Source organism: Solanum pennellii, chromosome 7 (assembly GCF_001406875.1).
Source record: "Solanum pennellii chromosome 7, SPENNV200".
NCBI lineage: Eukaryota > Viridiplantae > Streptophyta > Magnoliopsida > Solanales > Solanaceae > Solanum > Solanum pennellii.
This window is the reverse complement of record NC_028643.1, coordinates 2,672,138-2,688,754: the sequence shown is the minus strand read 5'-3', so window position 1 is coordinate 2,688,754 and position 16,617 is coordinate 2,672,138. Positions and strand designations below refer to the sequence as shown.

Genomic DNA, 16,617 nt, shown 5'->3' with positions numbered 1-16,617 from the left:
TATATATATATATATATATATATATATATATAGCATGTATATATATTGAAATTTTATAAAACTCTAAAAAATGTGTTTATTTTTAGTTTTAAACTTTACAAGACATGTTCAACTTCAGTTAGGTTCTTCGAGGCTATTCAACCGTAAACCCTAGTTTATGCATATATTTAGGATAATATATTTCTCTTGAAAAGACATCTCGGATACCTCATAATCAATATCTTATAAATTCTTTGGATTTTCATAAAGAGATCAACCATAATCGTCTTTAGTTCAAGAATTACGCAACTAAACAACCATTGAATTACGAAAAATCGTAAAAAAGAATAATTAAGAGATAAAATAAATTTGTGTATAGAATTGTTTATCAATAAATTATGACTCTATATTTGATATTGCAATTTACTTTCTATAACTTTACATTTGTTGCCGGCAGTTGGAATTTTTTTTAATAGAAGATAAAACTTTTTATACATAAAATGAATTTAAGAAAAACAATCATTATTTTTGGAGATTTGACATTTTTAGAAAAGAAGTTATGAGTTGGTATTCATATTAGTGCAACATTTTAATCATTTTGCTAAAGTTAACTTCTCAAATCAACATTTGGACTTTAAAGTAACTTGATCTCGAAAATTTAGGAGTGTGTTCGTCCGATCATTAAAAATTCGATCTCTATCATTCGAGATATTTAAAATTAATTTTTTTAAAAAGTCTTCATTCTTGATTAAATTTTAGTTCACGTATATGATAAACATAGTAAATTTGAGAAAATACTTGTTTGTCGCTCTAAATTAGATTTCAGGACAATTTTAAAATGATACATTAAAAGATAAATCAATCATCTCTCCATTATCATTATATCGAAAACAAAGCTAGGGGTTGAGAGAAAAATAATTATTAAGTAACCAAAGTTATTATTTATGCAACAATTTTAAAAAAGATTTATTAACAAAGACAATGACAAAAATGATTAGGAGGCTTTTTGCCGATGACTTTGCAGTGACCTCCCTTACAATTTTTCTTGCAAATATTATCACATTTTGTATCATCTTTACTGCCTGGAACACAACGTCCAATGTGATTATCTGTGCAGCAATTTAAACCATCGATTTGAAGCAAACCTGAAAATTCAAATTTTATTATACGTAATTTTCATATCTATGTCCGAAATCTTCTAAAATAAAGTAACATAATAAAATATAAATCTTTAGTTGATAATATATAATAAACCATTATACTAATTTTTAATATAACAAAAATGATTTCTAGACAGAAAAAACAAACCTGATGAAGCTATCAACATAACTAAGAGAATGGAAAATATCAAACTATTCAATTTACCCATTTTTTTCTTTCAAATTATATTGTATTTGTTGTTGTTTATTAACTTAAAAAGATTCTATTTATATAATTTTTTTTTCTTTAAGGGTTAAAACAACATTTATAGAAAAAAATAATGACTAACACAAAAATGGTAATAAGATGATTTCATCTTTATTATTTTTTTTATTTCATTTTTTACTTGGTAATAAAATCTTTAGTTACCAAAAAAAATAATATTAGCTCAACTTAGACATTTAAGGAAAAATAAAAAATAAAGTAATAAGAAAAGCAGTAAATGACTCTATTTAACTACATTCATTTTGTTATATGGTATGGAATCTCCTATTTTTTTTATAAAAAAATATTTATATATAAAAGTCAATTATATATAAAGGAATAAGATAAAGTATTATGATTTTTTGGATATAAAGTATTAATCACTTTGTCAAAATAGACTTTTCAAATCAAACATTTGACTTTTACATTAATATGATATATATAACAATAGTGAATAATATTATGAAATATTTAAAAATAAAAGTTCACAAAGTCTGTGTTCTTTATTAAATTTTATGTCAAGTCAGATTATGATAAACTATTTAGTTTTATATGCTTTATGGTACCCTAATTCGTGTGTTTAGATTTTTTTTAAAGGGATACCTAAACAAACATTTATCTGTCACTCAATGAATCACAAACTAAGATGAGAGGTCAGACTTCCGACTAAAAAGGAGGAGAGGTGACGATGTTCAACAATAGTTGTCTATTATTGACTTGAAATATGATTAGTAAGCAGTAAATTATAGGGATAATTTTATCATATATAAATCAGTTAAACCTTGAAAAATGAATAGTATACAATAGCAAGGGTATAATTGACCCAAAATGATAAATATTTATTGATTTTATACATAGGACAAGTATTGTTGGACATATTAAAATAGTATAGCGGAAAATTAGGATAAAGTGGAGGTGATCTCGTAAAAGGTGTGGTGGCTTTGGTGGTGGTTAAGTCGAGGTGCTGGTGATGGAAAATAAAGTTTAAATTAGGGAAAATTGTGCATTGTAGCAAAATATTAATCAAAATAAATGCTATAGCTACAATTTCATTTAATTCTAATTCGTAGCAAACACATTGTCATTCTCGTCCTTCTCCCATAAATCTCGCTCGTCACTCTCAATTCTCTCCCTCGCCCCTCTCACTTTTATACTAAACCCAGATGTATTAATTGTGTTTGTGTTTGTATAAAGCGAGAGAGACTATACAAATACAACTCTCTCTGTTATATACACTTATAATTATACTAATACAAATCGTCCTCGGTCCAGTTCTCTTTTGTCTTTCTCTCATTCTCTCTCGCTTTATAAAACACAAATTGTATAAAAACAATGAACAATTTGTGTTTGTATAACGCGAGAGAGATTTAATATACAAATACAAGTGTTTTAACTCGATTCAATTATATATTAACTCGATTTAGTTGTATACAAGTTCATACTTTATGCAAATGTACAAATACAATAATTGATACATATACATTGCAGTCACATACATACAATTATCTAATCAATATACATATACAATTCACCTCTCCCACCCTATCCTTTCTCTCTTCTAATCTCGATCGCCAATCTAACCTACACAAAGAGCATATACATATAAAATTACAATTTTCATAGATACAGATATCCAATTTATATACATCGCTGCGATTTATATAAATCACCACGATTTTGACACCCTTAGTTAGCCTGTAAATTCAAAGTCCTAGAGTTTTTTTATTCGATGTTTTTTTATTAGAGAAGACAAACGATCGATATCTAGTGTTAATTTAGTTTTGATGTTTTGATAATTCTTTTATCAAGGAAAAAGAACATTGATGGTCTTAGTCCAAGATTTTTTAACCACTTTGTTGGAATTGACTTGGAAATCAATTCTAAACTCAATAAGCAACCTCAAAAATGAATAATCTATGTATAAACTTGTATATTGTGGTGTATAATAATGTACAAACTTGTATATATAAAATATATAATCATTTGATTCTTTATAAATATAGCGTTAACATCTTCTTAACACTTTCTCACTCAATAATCATAATTTTCTTAAATCGCGATGTATAATCATTGAGTTTAAATCATATCTTTATTTTTTCACAATCAAGGGCAACTGATACATGTTTTGGCTACTTCCCCGACTTGCCTCCGTTCAACAAAAAAAATGATAAAAGTGTCACTCGATATAACAATCTTAAAATTCAATAGGAATCAAATTAAAAGCGAAGTTATTAAATAATGTATAAAAGCAATAATACTTTTTTCGATTAGAGTGGAGATTTTTTTTTATTTTATAAACTATCATTAATTCGTCATTAACCTTTTTCTTTTTTTTTTTAATTTGATTTTCAACCTTATCATTATTGTCATAAAAAAAATTCCCACGATATATAATAAGTTAAATACATTTTCACGTCCAAGAATCTTAGGGGAAATATTTAAAATAGTCGACTAAATAAGTAAAAACAAAATTAGAATCCTACAAAAATGTCATCATCATTGAATGCAACTATAGTATAAATTCCAAATATCTTTTTTGAAAAAAATATTTTCTTATCAAATTTTATATTACTCTCTCAAATTTTGTATTATAAGATCATATATGTATAATTTTAATAAAAAAATATCTAGAAGCTTTGTGCAAGAGTCATAGAAATATGGGACTTTCCAAATAAAACCAAGGGAATAAAATGCTTTTAAGTATCTCCAAAATTATTATCGAAATATCAGAAATATATTTTTATTAAATTAAAGTTATGTAATTTCATAGAATTTCTTTTATGTGGACTGGAGTCAAAAATCATTCAACATGGGTTAAAAAGTATATAAAATTACAAATAAATAAATTTGAAAGAATAATAAGACATTAATTTAATTAAAATATGACTCTGTAATTTCGATAATTATCCTTAAAATCTATGTGAAACATAGAATAATAATTGAGACGATCTTAGCCGTAACGTGTCAAGCTTGACGTGGTGCTCTCTGTCCAAATCTTTAATAAACATTCATAAAGTAGCATTAATAATAATAATAATAATTTAAAAAAAAAGGAAAAAAAATACACTATATATTTTTGTTTTCCATTAAAAAGAGCAAAAAAAAAAATAATTCGAAGCATCAAACATTTTACGTTAATAAAATTTTAAAAAGATCATATTCGAAAAAATCTATAGACAATTTATCTTAATGCAATTATTAACAACTATTTTCATTATTAAAAAATTTACTATTTTTTCATAACTCTCCCTATAAATTTAGAAATCATTGATACCTTTTTTTTAGAGTATATTACAACCACAAAAATTTTATTCAAATGAGGATTAATATTAAAATTATTTCATAGTTTATATTATTTGTCATATTGAAATTATTATTTTTATTTTATTATGATTATGCTTTAAAATACTCTTTTATTATCTATAACAACTTTATTCATTTTAAAAGACATTTTTTAAATCGAAAATCTTTTAAAAATAGTATATTCTCAATAAAAAAAATCACCTATATTTTATCCTTATTATACTCTATTAATAAAATTTATATCTTTGTTTTATAAATAAAAAAAACAAATGAGTATTTTATTAAGATACGAAATTTTACTATTTAGCTATAAAATTTTATCGGAGTTGTAATCTTTTATGACCCACCACCTTTTTGATGACTTAAAAGTGTTTAATTTATGTGAAAACACGTTCTAGTAGAGTCTCTTAGCTTCATTTTCACTGAATCTTGAAAAAAGAGGGAACTTTTGAAGAAGAAGAAGAAGTAAACGATGTCGTTTGTATTGGGTGTTGTGATTGGGGTTTTAGTTGGAGTTGGTTTGATAGTTGGCTTTGTGAAATCTGAAAATTATCGATCCAAATGCCGTTCTGAACTGGTTAGTTGAAAATTGGGATTTTTTTACTTGTGTTTTAGTTGAATTATTAGTCTAATAAGAAAAGGGTATGTTTTAGCTTCTTTTTTTTTGTTGCATTTTATGTATGTGGTTGTGTATAGTGTTTTGTGATGATTGATGACTTCTTCATTTTTGTTATTTGTTTTTCTATATTGTTTTGGACTGTGTTTTTCATGAGCTGAGGGTATATCGGAAACAACTTAGGAGGTATTAGGAGGTAAGAGTAAGGTCTGCGTATATTTTAGTATTCGCAGACTATTCTTTGTAGGATTATACGGGATATGTTGTTGTTGTTGTTGCATTTATATGTATGATTTGTGAGGTTCATTTTTGTTATTTATTTTTCTATATTGTTATGGATTGTGTTTTTCATGAACTGAGGGTATATCGAAAACAATTTAGGAGGTAGAGTAAGGTCTGCGTACACTTAAGCGTTCTTAGACTACGTTTTGTGGGATTATACTTGATATGTTGTTGTTGGTGTTGCATTTTTATGTATGATTTGTGAGGTTCATTGTTGTTATTTCTTTATGTATACTGTTTTTCCATGAGCTGAGTGTCTATTGGAAATAGCCTATCTACCTCGCTACCTGAGTTCAGTGTAAACTTTAGCCTCCCTAGACCTTATTTTATGGGATTATAAGGAATATGTTGTTGTATTTTTGTGTGATTTGTGAGGTTATCTATAGTGTTTTGCGATGGCTTCTTTATTTTTGTTATTTCTTTCTCGTTACTGTTTGGACTGTTTTTTCCGTGATTTGAGGGTCTGTTGGAAACTGCCTCTCTCCCTAGAAGGTAGGGGTAAGGTTTGGGTACACTTTACCTTCCCTAGACTCTACTGAAGACTTCGTTTTGTGGGATTACATTGGATATGTTGTTGTTATTGTTGCTGCATTTTTATGTATGTTGTTGTTGAAACTTGAACTGTGAAGGCTACCACAATTGCGGCGTTTGCTAGAATGACAGTGGACGATTCCAGAAAGATTTTTACACCAGAGCAGTATCCTCCTTGGGTTGTTTTCTCCAATCAGCAGAAGGTTAATTTTTATTTGAACTTTCTTTTTAATGTTCAATTTATTCATACTCATGATTAGTGATTTTTTTTTTTTTTTTGTAATTTTCATGTTTAACACTTACAGTTGAATTGGCTTAATTCTCATCTTGAAAAGATCTGGCCTTTTGTAGATGAGGTTAGTCTAAATGTTTATGCATTTTGGGCCATGTTACTTTTTGAGTTTCCATTGATATTTTCCTATTCCTCCGTTTCAACTTTTGAGTTTCTCATCTTGTATTCAGGCAGCATCAGAACTGGTAAGGTCAAGTGTAGAGCCAATTTTGGAACAATATAGGCCTATGATTTTGGCGTCATTGAAATTTTCCAAGTTCACTCTTGGTACTGTTGCTCCTCAGTTCACAGGTTAGATGATGATGGCCGGTATTAACGCTAATCTTCAGCAGTTGCATTTTCTATTTCTCTGTCATATTGTCATATAAGGAAGCATAGAAAACTTAGAAGTGGTTGTTTCTTTCCAAAAAAAGAAAAAGAAAAGATAAAACAATGAAGAAGTAGTTAGCTTTCACTCAAAGTCGTCCCAGTTCATGCTTTTGCATGTGTAAAATTCATATTTAGAAGTAACAATATATTTACGTAAAACTTAAAAATGTTTATTTAGCTTATACATACAGATTAAACCTTACAGAAAGTGCAGATTTTATCTCTCAATAATTGTATTATGCTGCAAAAAGCCTTCCGTTCCTCCTTTATAAAACTTCCTTGAGGAAGAAATGAAGCTCATACAACATTCAAAATGATGAAAAAGGGATATACAGCTTTTTCTGCTGCTACTAGAGCAGTCTTCTTCTATCATCAGTTCCTCCCCATAGGTACTTTCTGCATTTCCTGTCAACTGCCTTTAACATAGTTTGGGGTAATATATATACTGAGCTGTCTGATCCCCAAAAAGTTGTGTAATGGGAAGAGGACTGAATTGAGAACTTTAGTCTTCTAGCATATGATACATGCCTAGTAGGAACTGAGCATATCTTAGTTGTGATCTTCTCCAATAATTGGTGCAATCCAATTTACGACATTTCTTTGGAGACAATGGTAGTCCCAATCATCTTATATAGGGAAAGATCCCAGGGAGAAACCAGTCATCTCCACCTGTTCATTGTATCGTCATCAACACCAGCTAGAAAGATACTGGGATTTCTCCAAATAGCCACTAAATCAGTAATCATAGTGCAGGGTTGGCTAGCCTCAACTCTGTTGACAGATGCTTGACTCCCTTCGATTATCCTCAAATTTTGCATATAGTTCACCTAAGAAATTACATGGACCAGTTTTATCGTAACCAAAAGTCATACCCATTAGTATTTCAAAAGGTGCAGGCATGAGGCGAGGTGTTTTACCTGCACAGGGCCACGTGTAAGCCTGAGGTTTGGGGCGTAAGTTCCTTGGATTTTTTTAATAAATATTTAACGAATTAATAAGATAAGCATATAAAATCACAAAAAAGTAAAATTAAATTCAAATTGTAGAAATTTCAAGTTAATAAAATTAGTGGATAATGTATATATGTACATAAATGTGCTACAACATCTGCACAATCGTTACAAATAATTTTCTTTTACAAACTTGGACAAGTGGAAAAACCAAAGGATTCATTACAGTTTTAGTGTGGTAGTAACCGAACATACTTAGTATTGTAAAAATGTTATTTCCTAATAATTCAGAAAACCAATTACAGATACTCATTATCATACAAATAAAACATTTTTTGAAAAAGTATCTACAACAATATCTAAACTTAAGTGATTCCAAAAGGAATTGCAAAACATAACACTAACATGGAAGGAATAAAAAGACGGCAAAAAAAGAAATTCTGACAAAAATAAAGCATGATGAACCATCCTTCTACGAGAAGTGTCGGAGTAGAGCAAGAGAAGTGTCGGAGCAGAGCAAGTGTTGGAAGACAAAAGCTTACTTTGCTGCTGACAATTTGCTAATAAATAGCCAAATGATTATAGAATTAGAGCTAACAATTATAAAACCATTGGAATTTTGAGAATTTACAATGAGTTGACCTTTCTGTATTTTAAGTATTCAAAAGGGACTTACTTGGCAATTTACATCCAATTTTGGAGAGTTCTCTTGACTTATGCTCCAAATGAAGGACTGAAAGTTTGGGACTTACGCCTAAGTGAACGCTCGGAAGGGTTGACACTTATGCCCCATGATTTTTGCGAGCCAGTCCTCCTTGGTGCATTTTAGCCCCTTCTCCAAGTAAGTGCCTTTGAGAACACTGATGCTCATCATCCTTAACTTCACCGTCATATTAGTCGTAACGATTCTCCAATACTATTGTCTCTTTGAGAAGTCAAAATGTGAATGATCAAGGTATGTTAAAGAATGGATCTTGGGTCTAACTCAACCCCCAAAAATTAGCTCATAGGGTGAGGATGAGGATTTTCCAAATCCATATGAGCAGACCAAATATCGTTTCCATATCTGATGTGGGACTCTTGACACTTCCCCGCATGCCAGACCTTCTTAACTGGAGCATGGACAAAGAATTGTGATGGGTCCGGCTCTGGCTTTGATACCATGTTAAAGAATGGATCTTAGGCCTAAACTCAACCTGAAAAGCTAGCTCACGGGGTGAGGATTGTCCAAGGCACATAAGAAAACCAATTACTCATCCCATATTAGCAAAATAATGAAGACGACAATTGAATCTGATGAAGCTATTTGAACAATAATTTAATGTGTCATCTCATTTAAGCAGTGTAAAAGAATTGCTTGTGAGGAGAAATACATTTTATTCGACACATTCTTGGTGCTCATACTGGTTTTATCTTTCAGGAATTTCTATTCTTGAAGGTGGAAGTGAAGGTATTACCATGGAATTAGAGATGAATTGGGATGGGAACCCAAGCATTATACTCGATATCATGACATACCTTGGTGTAGGATTACCAGTGCAGGTAAGTTGGTTGGTACTTGTTGAATACCAGTACACTGAATAGCTTCTGCTCCTCAGAGTTGGAGGCATTTTCGTTACTTTGCTAAACTTGATATGATCTCGATTGTGCTGACATGCTAATTGCCTGTGAGATATCAATTTGTTTCCATTGTAATTTTTGTTTCATTGCTACACTGGATATGATCTAACATTCGAGCTGCATGCTTAGTGCCTCTAAGATATCAATTTGTTTCCATTGTAAATTACTCAAATTTATAATGACTGAGCTATTTGTTACTATCTTTTAGCTTGGATATTTTTTTTTTGAGAATGGTAACATAGCCTGCATTTGTTAGTATCAGGACCCAAACTTTGACCATGACTTATACAGATATCCACTGTGCAAATCTGCTGATCCAGTACTCACAGCAAGATAAACCTAATGAAACCTTCACAGAATTCTCAAAGAGCATATTTAAGCAAAAATAAATATTCAGAGTACTTAACAACAAGAAGGATCAGTACAAGTACTTCTTAACTATCCACTAGACATTTCATTATGCTAGAGTTCTCTGGTAGTGTTTTTTCCTTTTTCTCATTCCCACCCTGTAGAATCTGCTTGTTAAAGGACTCTTAGAGACCTGGCTGGCCCTTGGTTTTACTTCTCAACTTGTCCATTTTAACATGTTTATTTTGCCACCTATCTCTTGTTTTATTTATAAGTTTACAGTGTCACCTATGTAGTGACTTTCTATTTGTTTCCAATATATTACATTATTATTTCTTTTTGAGCTGAGGGTTTATCGGAAACAACCTCTCTACCTCCCAAGGTAGGGGTAAGGTCTGTGTACACACTACCCTCCCCAGACCTCACTTGTGGGTTTGAACTGGGCATGTCGTTGTCGTTGTATATTATATTATTATTTCTTGGTTTTCTCAGGTAGCTTGATTTCGCGCTGTGATTATTTTCTCCATTTTTAGGTGAAGAACATCGGATTTACGGGGATTTTCAGGCTGATCTTCAGGCCGCTTGTTGATGAGTTTCCCTGCTTTGGAGCTGTTTGTTATTCACTAAGGAAAAAGGTGTTATCTTATTTCTCTTTCATTCTAAAAGCCTATTGAGTGCACTTCTAAAAGCCTATTGAGTGCACTGAATAATTTGTTCTAGTACAAGTGAGTGTGGTCACATGTGTACATACATGTGCCAAGTCAACTTACGAGTGGTACTTGCACAATATGGAAGGAGACATGTTACATAATGCTTGGGTTTAGAGTTAAGTTAAGGATTTGGATGATTATCTAACACCGACTTGGTCAATAGCACGTGGATTTGCCAACTGATTCGTGGATTTAGATGCTGATGTTTCTGGATTTTGCTTTTTTCTTTTTAAGGAGAATTAAGTCCAAATCTGTATCTTGATGGACATGCATGACACCTAACATGTCCAAAATTAATAATCCTGTATATTGGTTTTTGTTGAGGTGTAGCTCTGTAAGGTCCACATCAGATGCAAGCTTGCCTGGACAGTCACACACATACACACCTAACACCAGACCTAACTTGTATAAGGAAGAGAATGACAATAAAATCTTTTCTGGTCTGCAGAAGAAGCTGGATTTTACGCTTAAAGTGGTTGGTGGTGACATGACAGCAATACCTGGCATTTCTGATGCAATTGAGGTTTGGGAAAAACTTTACCATCTAATTTGGTTACTCATATAATCATATCTTTTGATCCTTCAATTACTTCTGCAGCTTGATTAGATATCATAACCCATAGATGTTCTAGAAGTCGATAATGCCTCCATGGTCCTAGACTTGTCTTGTGTTTCGTTTTCTTTCTAGAAAAGGGTGGAAGAAACTGAACGAACATTAAATGTCTATGTGATTAGTACATCGATAATTTTGTATTTTTAATTTCATATTCTCAATAACATTATTTTTATATTAAATCAGTAAAAACGTAGTTATGTTTCCACTTTTTTAAACAAGGGCAAAAAGCATTCATACATTAACAAGGTCCGGAGAAGGGCCACAACCCAAGGGGTGTGATATAGACAGCCTACCGTAATGCAATCATTTAGAGGTTATGACTCAACCTGTGACCTAGACACAGAGACAACTTTATCGTTGCTCCAAGGTTGCGCTTCATAAATGTAACTATGGTGTACTAATGACAATTGAATATCTAATGGAAGTGGAGATGAGATTTTTTCTGGTATTAATAGATTTTTTTTGTCTTTTGGTGTATTTATTAGAACTGTTTTCATTCGTAAGAACATGAGGACAAGCTATTTGTTTGTTTATATTGTTCTCTCATGATTTGTGATTTTTTTCTTCAAGGTTTGGGAAGTTATAAAGTGTCTTATGGCTTCATACTGTCCCAGGTGTACTAAGTGATTTTCTTTATACAGGGTACCATCCGCGATGCCATTGAAGACTCTATCATATGGCCAGTCCGAAAAATTATTCCCATTTTGCCTGGGGATTATAGGTACTCCTTTCTATAAGAGAGACTTCAAACCTTGTCATTTTCACTAACCCAGTTTGTTTGGGCTATCCAATATGCGTTCCAATTGAACGCATTCACATTCACATGTAATCGAGATCTTTCTTTCATTTTCTATCTAGTCTCTGACGTAAAAAATTAATATGTTTAATTTTATAATGAACCCATGTCTTTGTGGAAGGTGTTAAATTAAGATGTTTATCTTAATATTAACCCTGAAAAGCCAAGCTAAACGTTTAATCTGTTGAGGCAAAACCTGGACTGACTTCTTTTTCAGTTTTATGAAAGTCAATTTGTCATGGGAATGGGAATCTATTAGAAATATTCAGCAACAGGTCAGTTTTTTCTATTATATCCTGTGTATGTCGAGGCTACACTGTGATCTTACCTTCTACCGAACTTTAATGTTATTTGGATCCTTCCCTGTAACACCGGTGTCAATTCAATACGATTTGGGAGTATTTGGTTTGTCTCATATAACTAGAACACTTTGCTAGATAAATTATGACTAAATTAGTAATGATTTACAAAGAATTTAGTTATACTAGCTTTAGTTTAATACAATAACATACCCCCAGCATAGTCCTGCAGTTCCGCATGCGGGGTCTGGGAAGGGGGTTGAGTGTACGCAAACCTTACCCCTGCCTTGGCAGGTAGAGAGGCTGTTTCCAATAGACCGTCGGCTCAGTGAAAACAAAAACACAACATTTATGAAGATATAAACAGTAACAACAACAGGATAACTCCACTTAATTGTGACACAATATATTCTTATTAGCCATATCGTAGCACCAGACTTTGAACCGTGCTCCTGAATCCTAGAATTTGTGTAATGAAGAGTCCAACCTATAGATCTACATCTGTATCAGATGCCCACGTTCGTAACACGAATGAGCTTAATAGAATTTTGTAAGTCTGTGAATAAAGTAGAAAACATGTATTTGTTGACTTTCTTCTCTACTTATCTAACCTTGCTGGGCTGAGACGCCATTTTCTATTTGACAATCTACTTTATTGTTAGTGACCTTGAACTGAAACCTACTGGAGTATTGGAGGTGAAACTTGTTCAAGCAAAAGAGTTAACAAACAAAGACATCATTGGTAAATCTGATCCTTTTGCTGAGTTATATGTACGCCCTGTACGAGATAGAATGAAGAAGAGCAAAACAATTGTAAGTATTTCATCTGCTATATAGAAGAATTTGGGTAATACATGTATCGAGTGAACATTTAAATGACCATTGTTCTTTTCAGAACAACGAACTGAATCCAATCTGGAATGAGCATTTCGAGTTTGTAGTTGAAGATCCATTGACACAACACTTGGTGATAAAGATCTATGATGATGAAGGGCTTCAAGCAGCTGAACTAATTGGATGCGCACATGTTCGTTTGAATGATCTTGAGCCTGGTAAAGTGAAGGATGTTTGGCTGAAGTTGGTGAAAGATTTGGAGATCCAGAGAGACCAAAAGAATAGGGGCCAGGTGACGCTTGCATCCCCTTTTGTTTTCTGTGATCGTTCTCCATAGTGGAACTTGCCATTATCAATTTATTATACATACAACTTCAATTTTGATTCAACATATATGTGTACTAGTGGAGTCCTAATCAATAATGTCTGAGAACCAAGTGTTTTTGCAACAATAATCAATTCATAATGTAATCAATTCATAATGTATGTGGTTTGCTTCAACAATAATCAGATCAAACTGCATATAATTGTTGTAGATTGAGTGCCATATGTAGTCTAGGTGAATTTTATTGAGTTTGATCCTACAGACGTTACCCAACAAAAACTGCAAATGATAGTTCTTGCTGATTCAGTCCACCTTTACTACTAAACAAGACAGTTAACTAGAGGTGAAACCTCCAATTATATGATCGATATCTCAATCAGTCCGATACACTTTTGTGTCCGAGATGTACATCAGTGACTTTCTTCCTCTTAAGAAACAACAATTTCTCACTTGCAAATGTAAACAGATTCATGCAGAACTCTATTCTTAGCATAACAAAGCATTCTGAACAGCAACTATAGCAAAATAGTACTTTGATTATCATATTATTTTGTTTTAGTTGCTGTTCAAAATGCTTTGTAACGCTTTTACTTTTGTTATTCTTTTTGTGGTCTGTTTTTCCTTGAGTCGAGGGTCTACGAAAACGGCTTCTCTACCTCTGAGGTAGGGGTAAGGTCTGCATACACTTTACTCTCCTCACGCCGCACTTGGCGGGACTGCACTGGGTATTGTTGTTGTTGTACTCTATTTTTAGCTCTCTATTTGAACTGTTCCCTTCATCTTTGCTTTAGGTGCACTTGGAGCTATTGTATTGTCCTGATGGCATGACGAATGGATTCAGTAACCCTTTTGCCAATAATGTACCGTTGACTTCACTGGAGAAGGTTCTTAAAAGTGGAGCAGAAGCTGCCCAAAATGGAGGTGAAATCAACAGGAGGAAGGATGTAATAGTACGAGGAGTACTCTCTGTAACCGTGATATCAGCTGAGGATCTGACCCCTACTGATCTTATGGGGAAAGCTGATCCGTATGTTGTAGTTACAATGAAGAAGACTGAAACAAAGAACAAAACCAGGGTATAATTTCTTATTATTTGAATATCAAACAAGAATTATCCATTTCTAAAGTAGTTAGCCTTAAAATTCTTAATCAATAACTAGGAATAATGCTGATTATATATTCTTTTTATTTTAGGTTGTACCGGAAAGCTTAAATCCAGCATGGAATCAGACTTTTGACTTTGTCGTTGAGGACGGATTGCATGATATGCTAATTCTAGAAGTGTGGGACCATGACACCTTCGGAAAGGTAAGAGTACTTCCCTTTAATCAGATTCCATTGGTCTTGGTACAAAATTAACGTTGATAAACCAGGACTTAATATATCTATTCAGATACCAATGGTTCCCGATGTGAGATTTTCTTTAGCTGAGATGCCTTATTTGGAGTTGTCTGATGACTTCGGACATACTAGAATCGTTTTGGAAAATTTAAGTTCTGATAGATCTAAGAATACCAACAACACGAGCAATTATTACAGATATGTTCATCTAAGTTACATGTTCCTGAATTTTTATTGAATGATCAGCATCTGGATTTTGTTAATAAATTCAACTTGATATTACTGTGTTTAAAGAATAAGATGATTGGGGAGAAAAAATTATGCGTTTATTAAGACGAAAAAATCATGTCGTCATTTCTCCCAGCATCATTTGCCTTTTGCTCGGCCTACCAGCAAAACAATGTGGTCATCTTCAATTGTTTTCTTGCTATACAAACACTAGATTAGTACAAATGAACCGCCAAGGGTAATGGTGGAAGAGGCTGGTCTGAATTAGGCATTTGTTACACTTTTTTTTTTCCTTGACGGTGGCATTCAGACCATCTTATGCGCACCTCCACTATCACACTGATACCTGCTACACCCCAGCTTGTACGCACCTCAACTCACAGTGGGTACCTGCTATGTTTGTGCGCACCTCAACTATCACACTGGGTACCTACTGTCCCCTCACCCATACACGTACTGTTTAACTTAATCCACCAAGGCTTATGATCAACTATTCCATTGGGTACCTCCTATAACCCCACCCATACAGGTACTAGTAACTTTGTCCACCAAGGCTTATTGTCTGTTGAAGATGCTATGACACTTGAGCTCAAATCTATCCTTTAATCCAAGGCATAGGCAGATTTGAAGAAATTACCTAGTGTATTTTGCCTTCGTTGGGGTTTGAACCAATGACCTCATGTTTCTCCTCTCACTTCAATGACTAGAACACCAAGGCTATATCCTTGGGCCTTCGTTTCTTTGTTTTGTTATCCTCCCTCTTTTGAGGTACTTATGCTATTCAATATGTGGAGATAGTTACTATTCCTTTTCAGTTTACCCATCCGATATCCTAAGTCCACTGGGCCTGACTACCTCAGATTCACATTGGATAGCGCTCACCACCAAAAGGCTGTTCACTGCATGTGAAACATTAAGGTTATTCGGTATATAGTAAATTGATTTTTCAAAAAGAGATCCATTTAAGTATTAAGAACAAATGTATTAAGATATAAGATGGTGGCGTTCTCGGGGAATTTGTCCCTTTATATTTTTTCTTGAAGAACCACTGCTACGTCAAATCTTAAACAAAAACGTACCCAATGCAATCCCACAAGTTGGATCTGGGGAGGGTAGTGGTTACGCAGAACTCATCCCTACCTTGGAAGGAAGAGAGGTTTCTGATAGGCCCTTGGCTCAAGGAAATACATCAATCTAAAGTTTTTCTATACTAGCCATTCATTTCCAGTACTAACAATTTATTTTGTTGGCAGGATTACATGGGAAGGTGCATATTGACATTGACAAGAGTACTAATGGAAGGTGAATATAAAGAAACCTTTGAACTAGATGGAGCTAAATCAGGGAAACTGAACTTGCATCTCAAATGGGCACCACAGCCTATATACAGAGACTGCTAATGATTAATATCATATAATATGTTGTTCTTGTAAGAGTTGTACAGACACAAGTTTCTTCGATTCTGTACGTCGATCGTAGACTATATGAAAATTTGTAGAATGATAGTACATTTTTGTAGATAATTGTTCTGTTAATGCTGAGTTGGTCTACATATGTAGGTTAGAGAGAAAAAGTATTTTGCTTGGTTAAAAGGAATTTATGTAGAGAGGTGGCATTAGGCAGCAGTTTCTTTTTGGAAAAATTACAGCAGCTATACGTTGTTCAGTAGCAAATTCCCCAATTCACTGTATTTCTGTATTTTGCAACATGTATACATTATTTTTTCTGATATCTGATGTATTGTTGTTGTGTATCCTTATTTGACTGTGATTTT

The 16,617-nt window shown here is 32.7% G+C and overlaps 1 protein-coding gene across 1 annotated transcript; it reads left to right on the top strand.

Annotated features, from left to right (window-relative positions):
* The first annotated feature begins 4,999 nt into the window (after positions 1-4,999).
* Positions 5,000-16,598, top strand: LOC107025848 (synaptotagmin-5-like). Its single transcript, XM_015226613.2, has 13 exons — positions 5,000-5,263; positions 6,214-6,318; positions 6,421-6,471; positions 6,578-6,698; positions 9,147-9,268; positions 10,228-10,329; positions 10,853-10,927; positions 11,662-11,741; positions 12,778-12,928; positions 13,011-13,241; positions 14,066-14,350; positions 14,469-14,582; positions 16,097-16,598. Exons 1-13 carry the CDS (start codon positions 5,159-5,161, stop codon positions 16,241-16,243), a joined length of 1,689 nt encoding a protein of 562 aa, XP_015082099.1. The 5' UTR covers positions 5,000-5,158; the 3' UTR covers positions 16,244-16,598.
* Positions 16,599-16,617: the final 19 nt, after the last annotated feature.

Coding starts and splice junctions, on each gene's coding strand:
- LOC107025848 (XM_015226613.2), top strand. CDS start 5,159: ATGTCGTTTGTATTGGGTGTTGTGATTGGGGTTTTAGTTGGAGTTGGT. Junction 9,269..10,227: donor GTGTAGGATTACCAGTGCAG/GTAAGTTGGTTG, acceptor CTCCATTTTTAG/GTGAAGAACATCGGATTTAC. Junction 11,742..12,777: donor ATTTTGCCTGGGGATTATAG/GTACTCCTTTCT, acceptor CTTTATTGTTAG/TGACCTTGAACTGAAACCTA.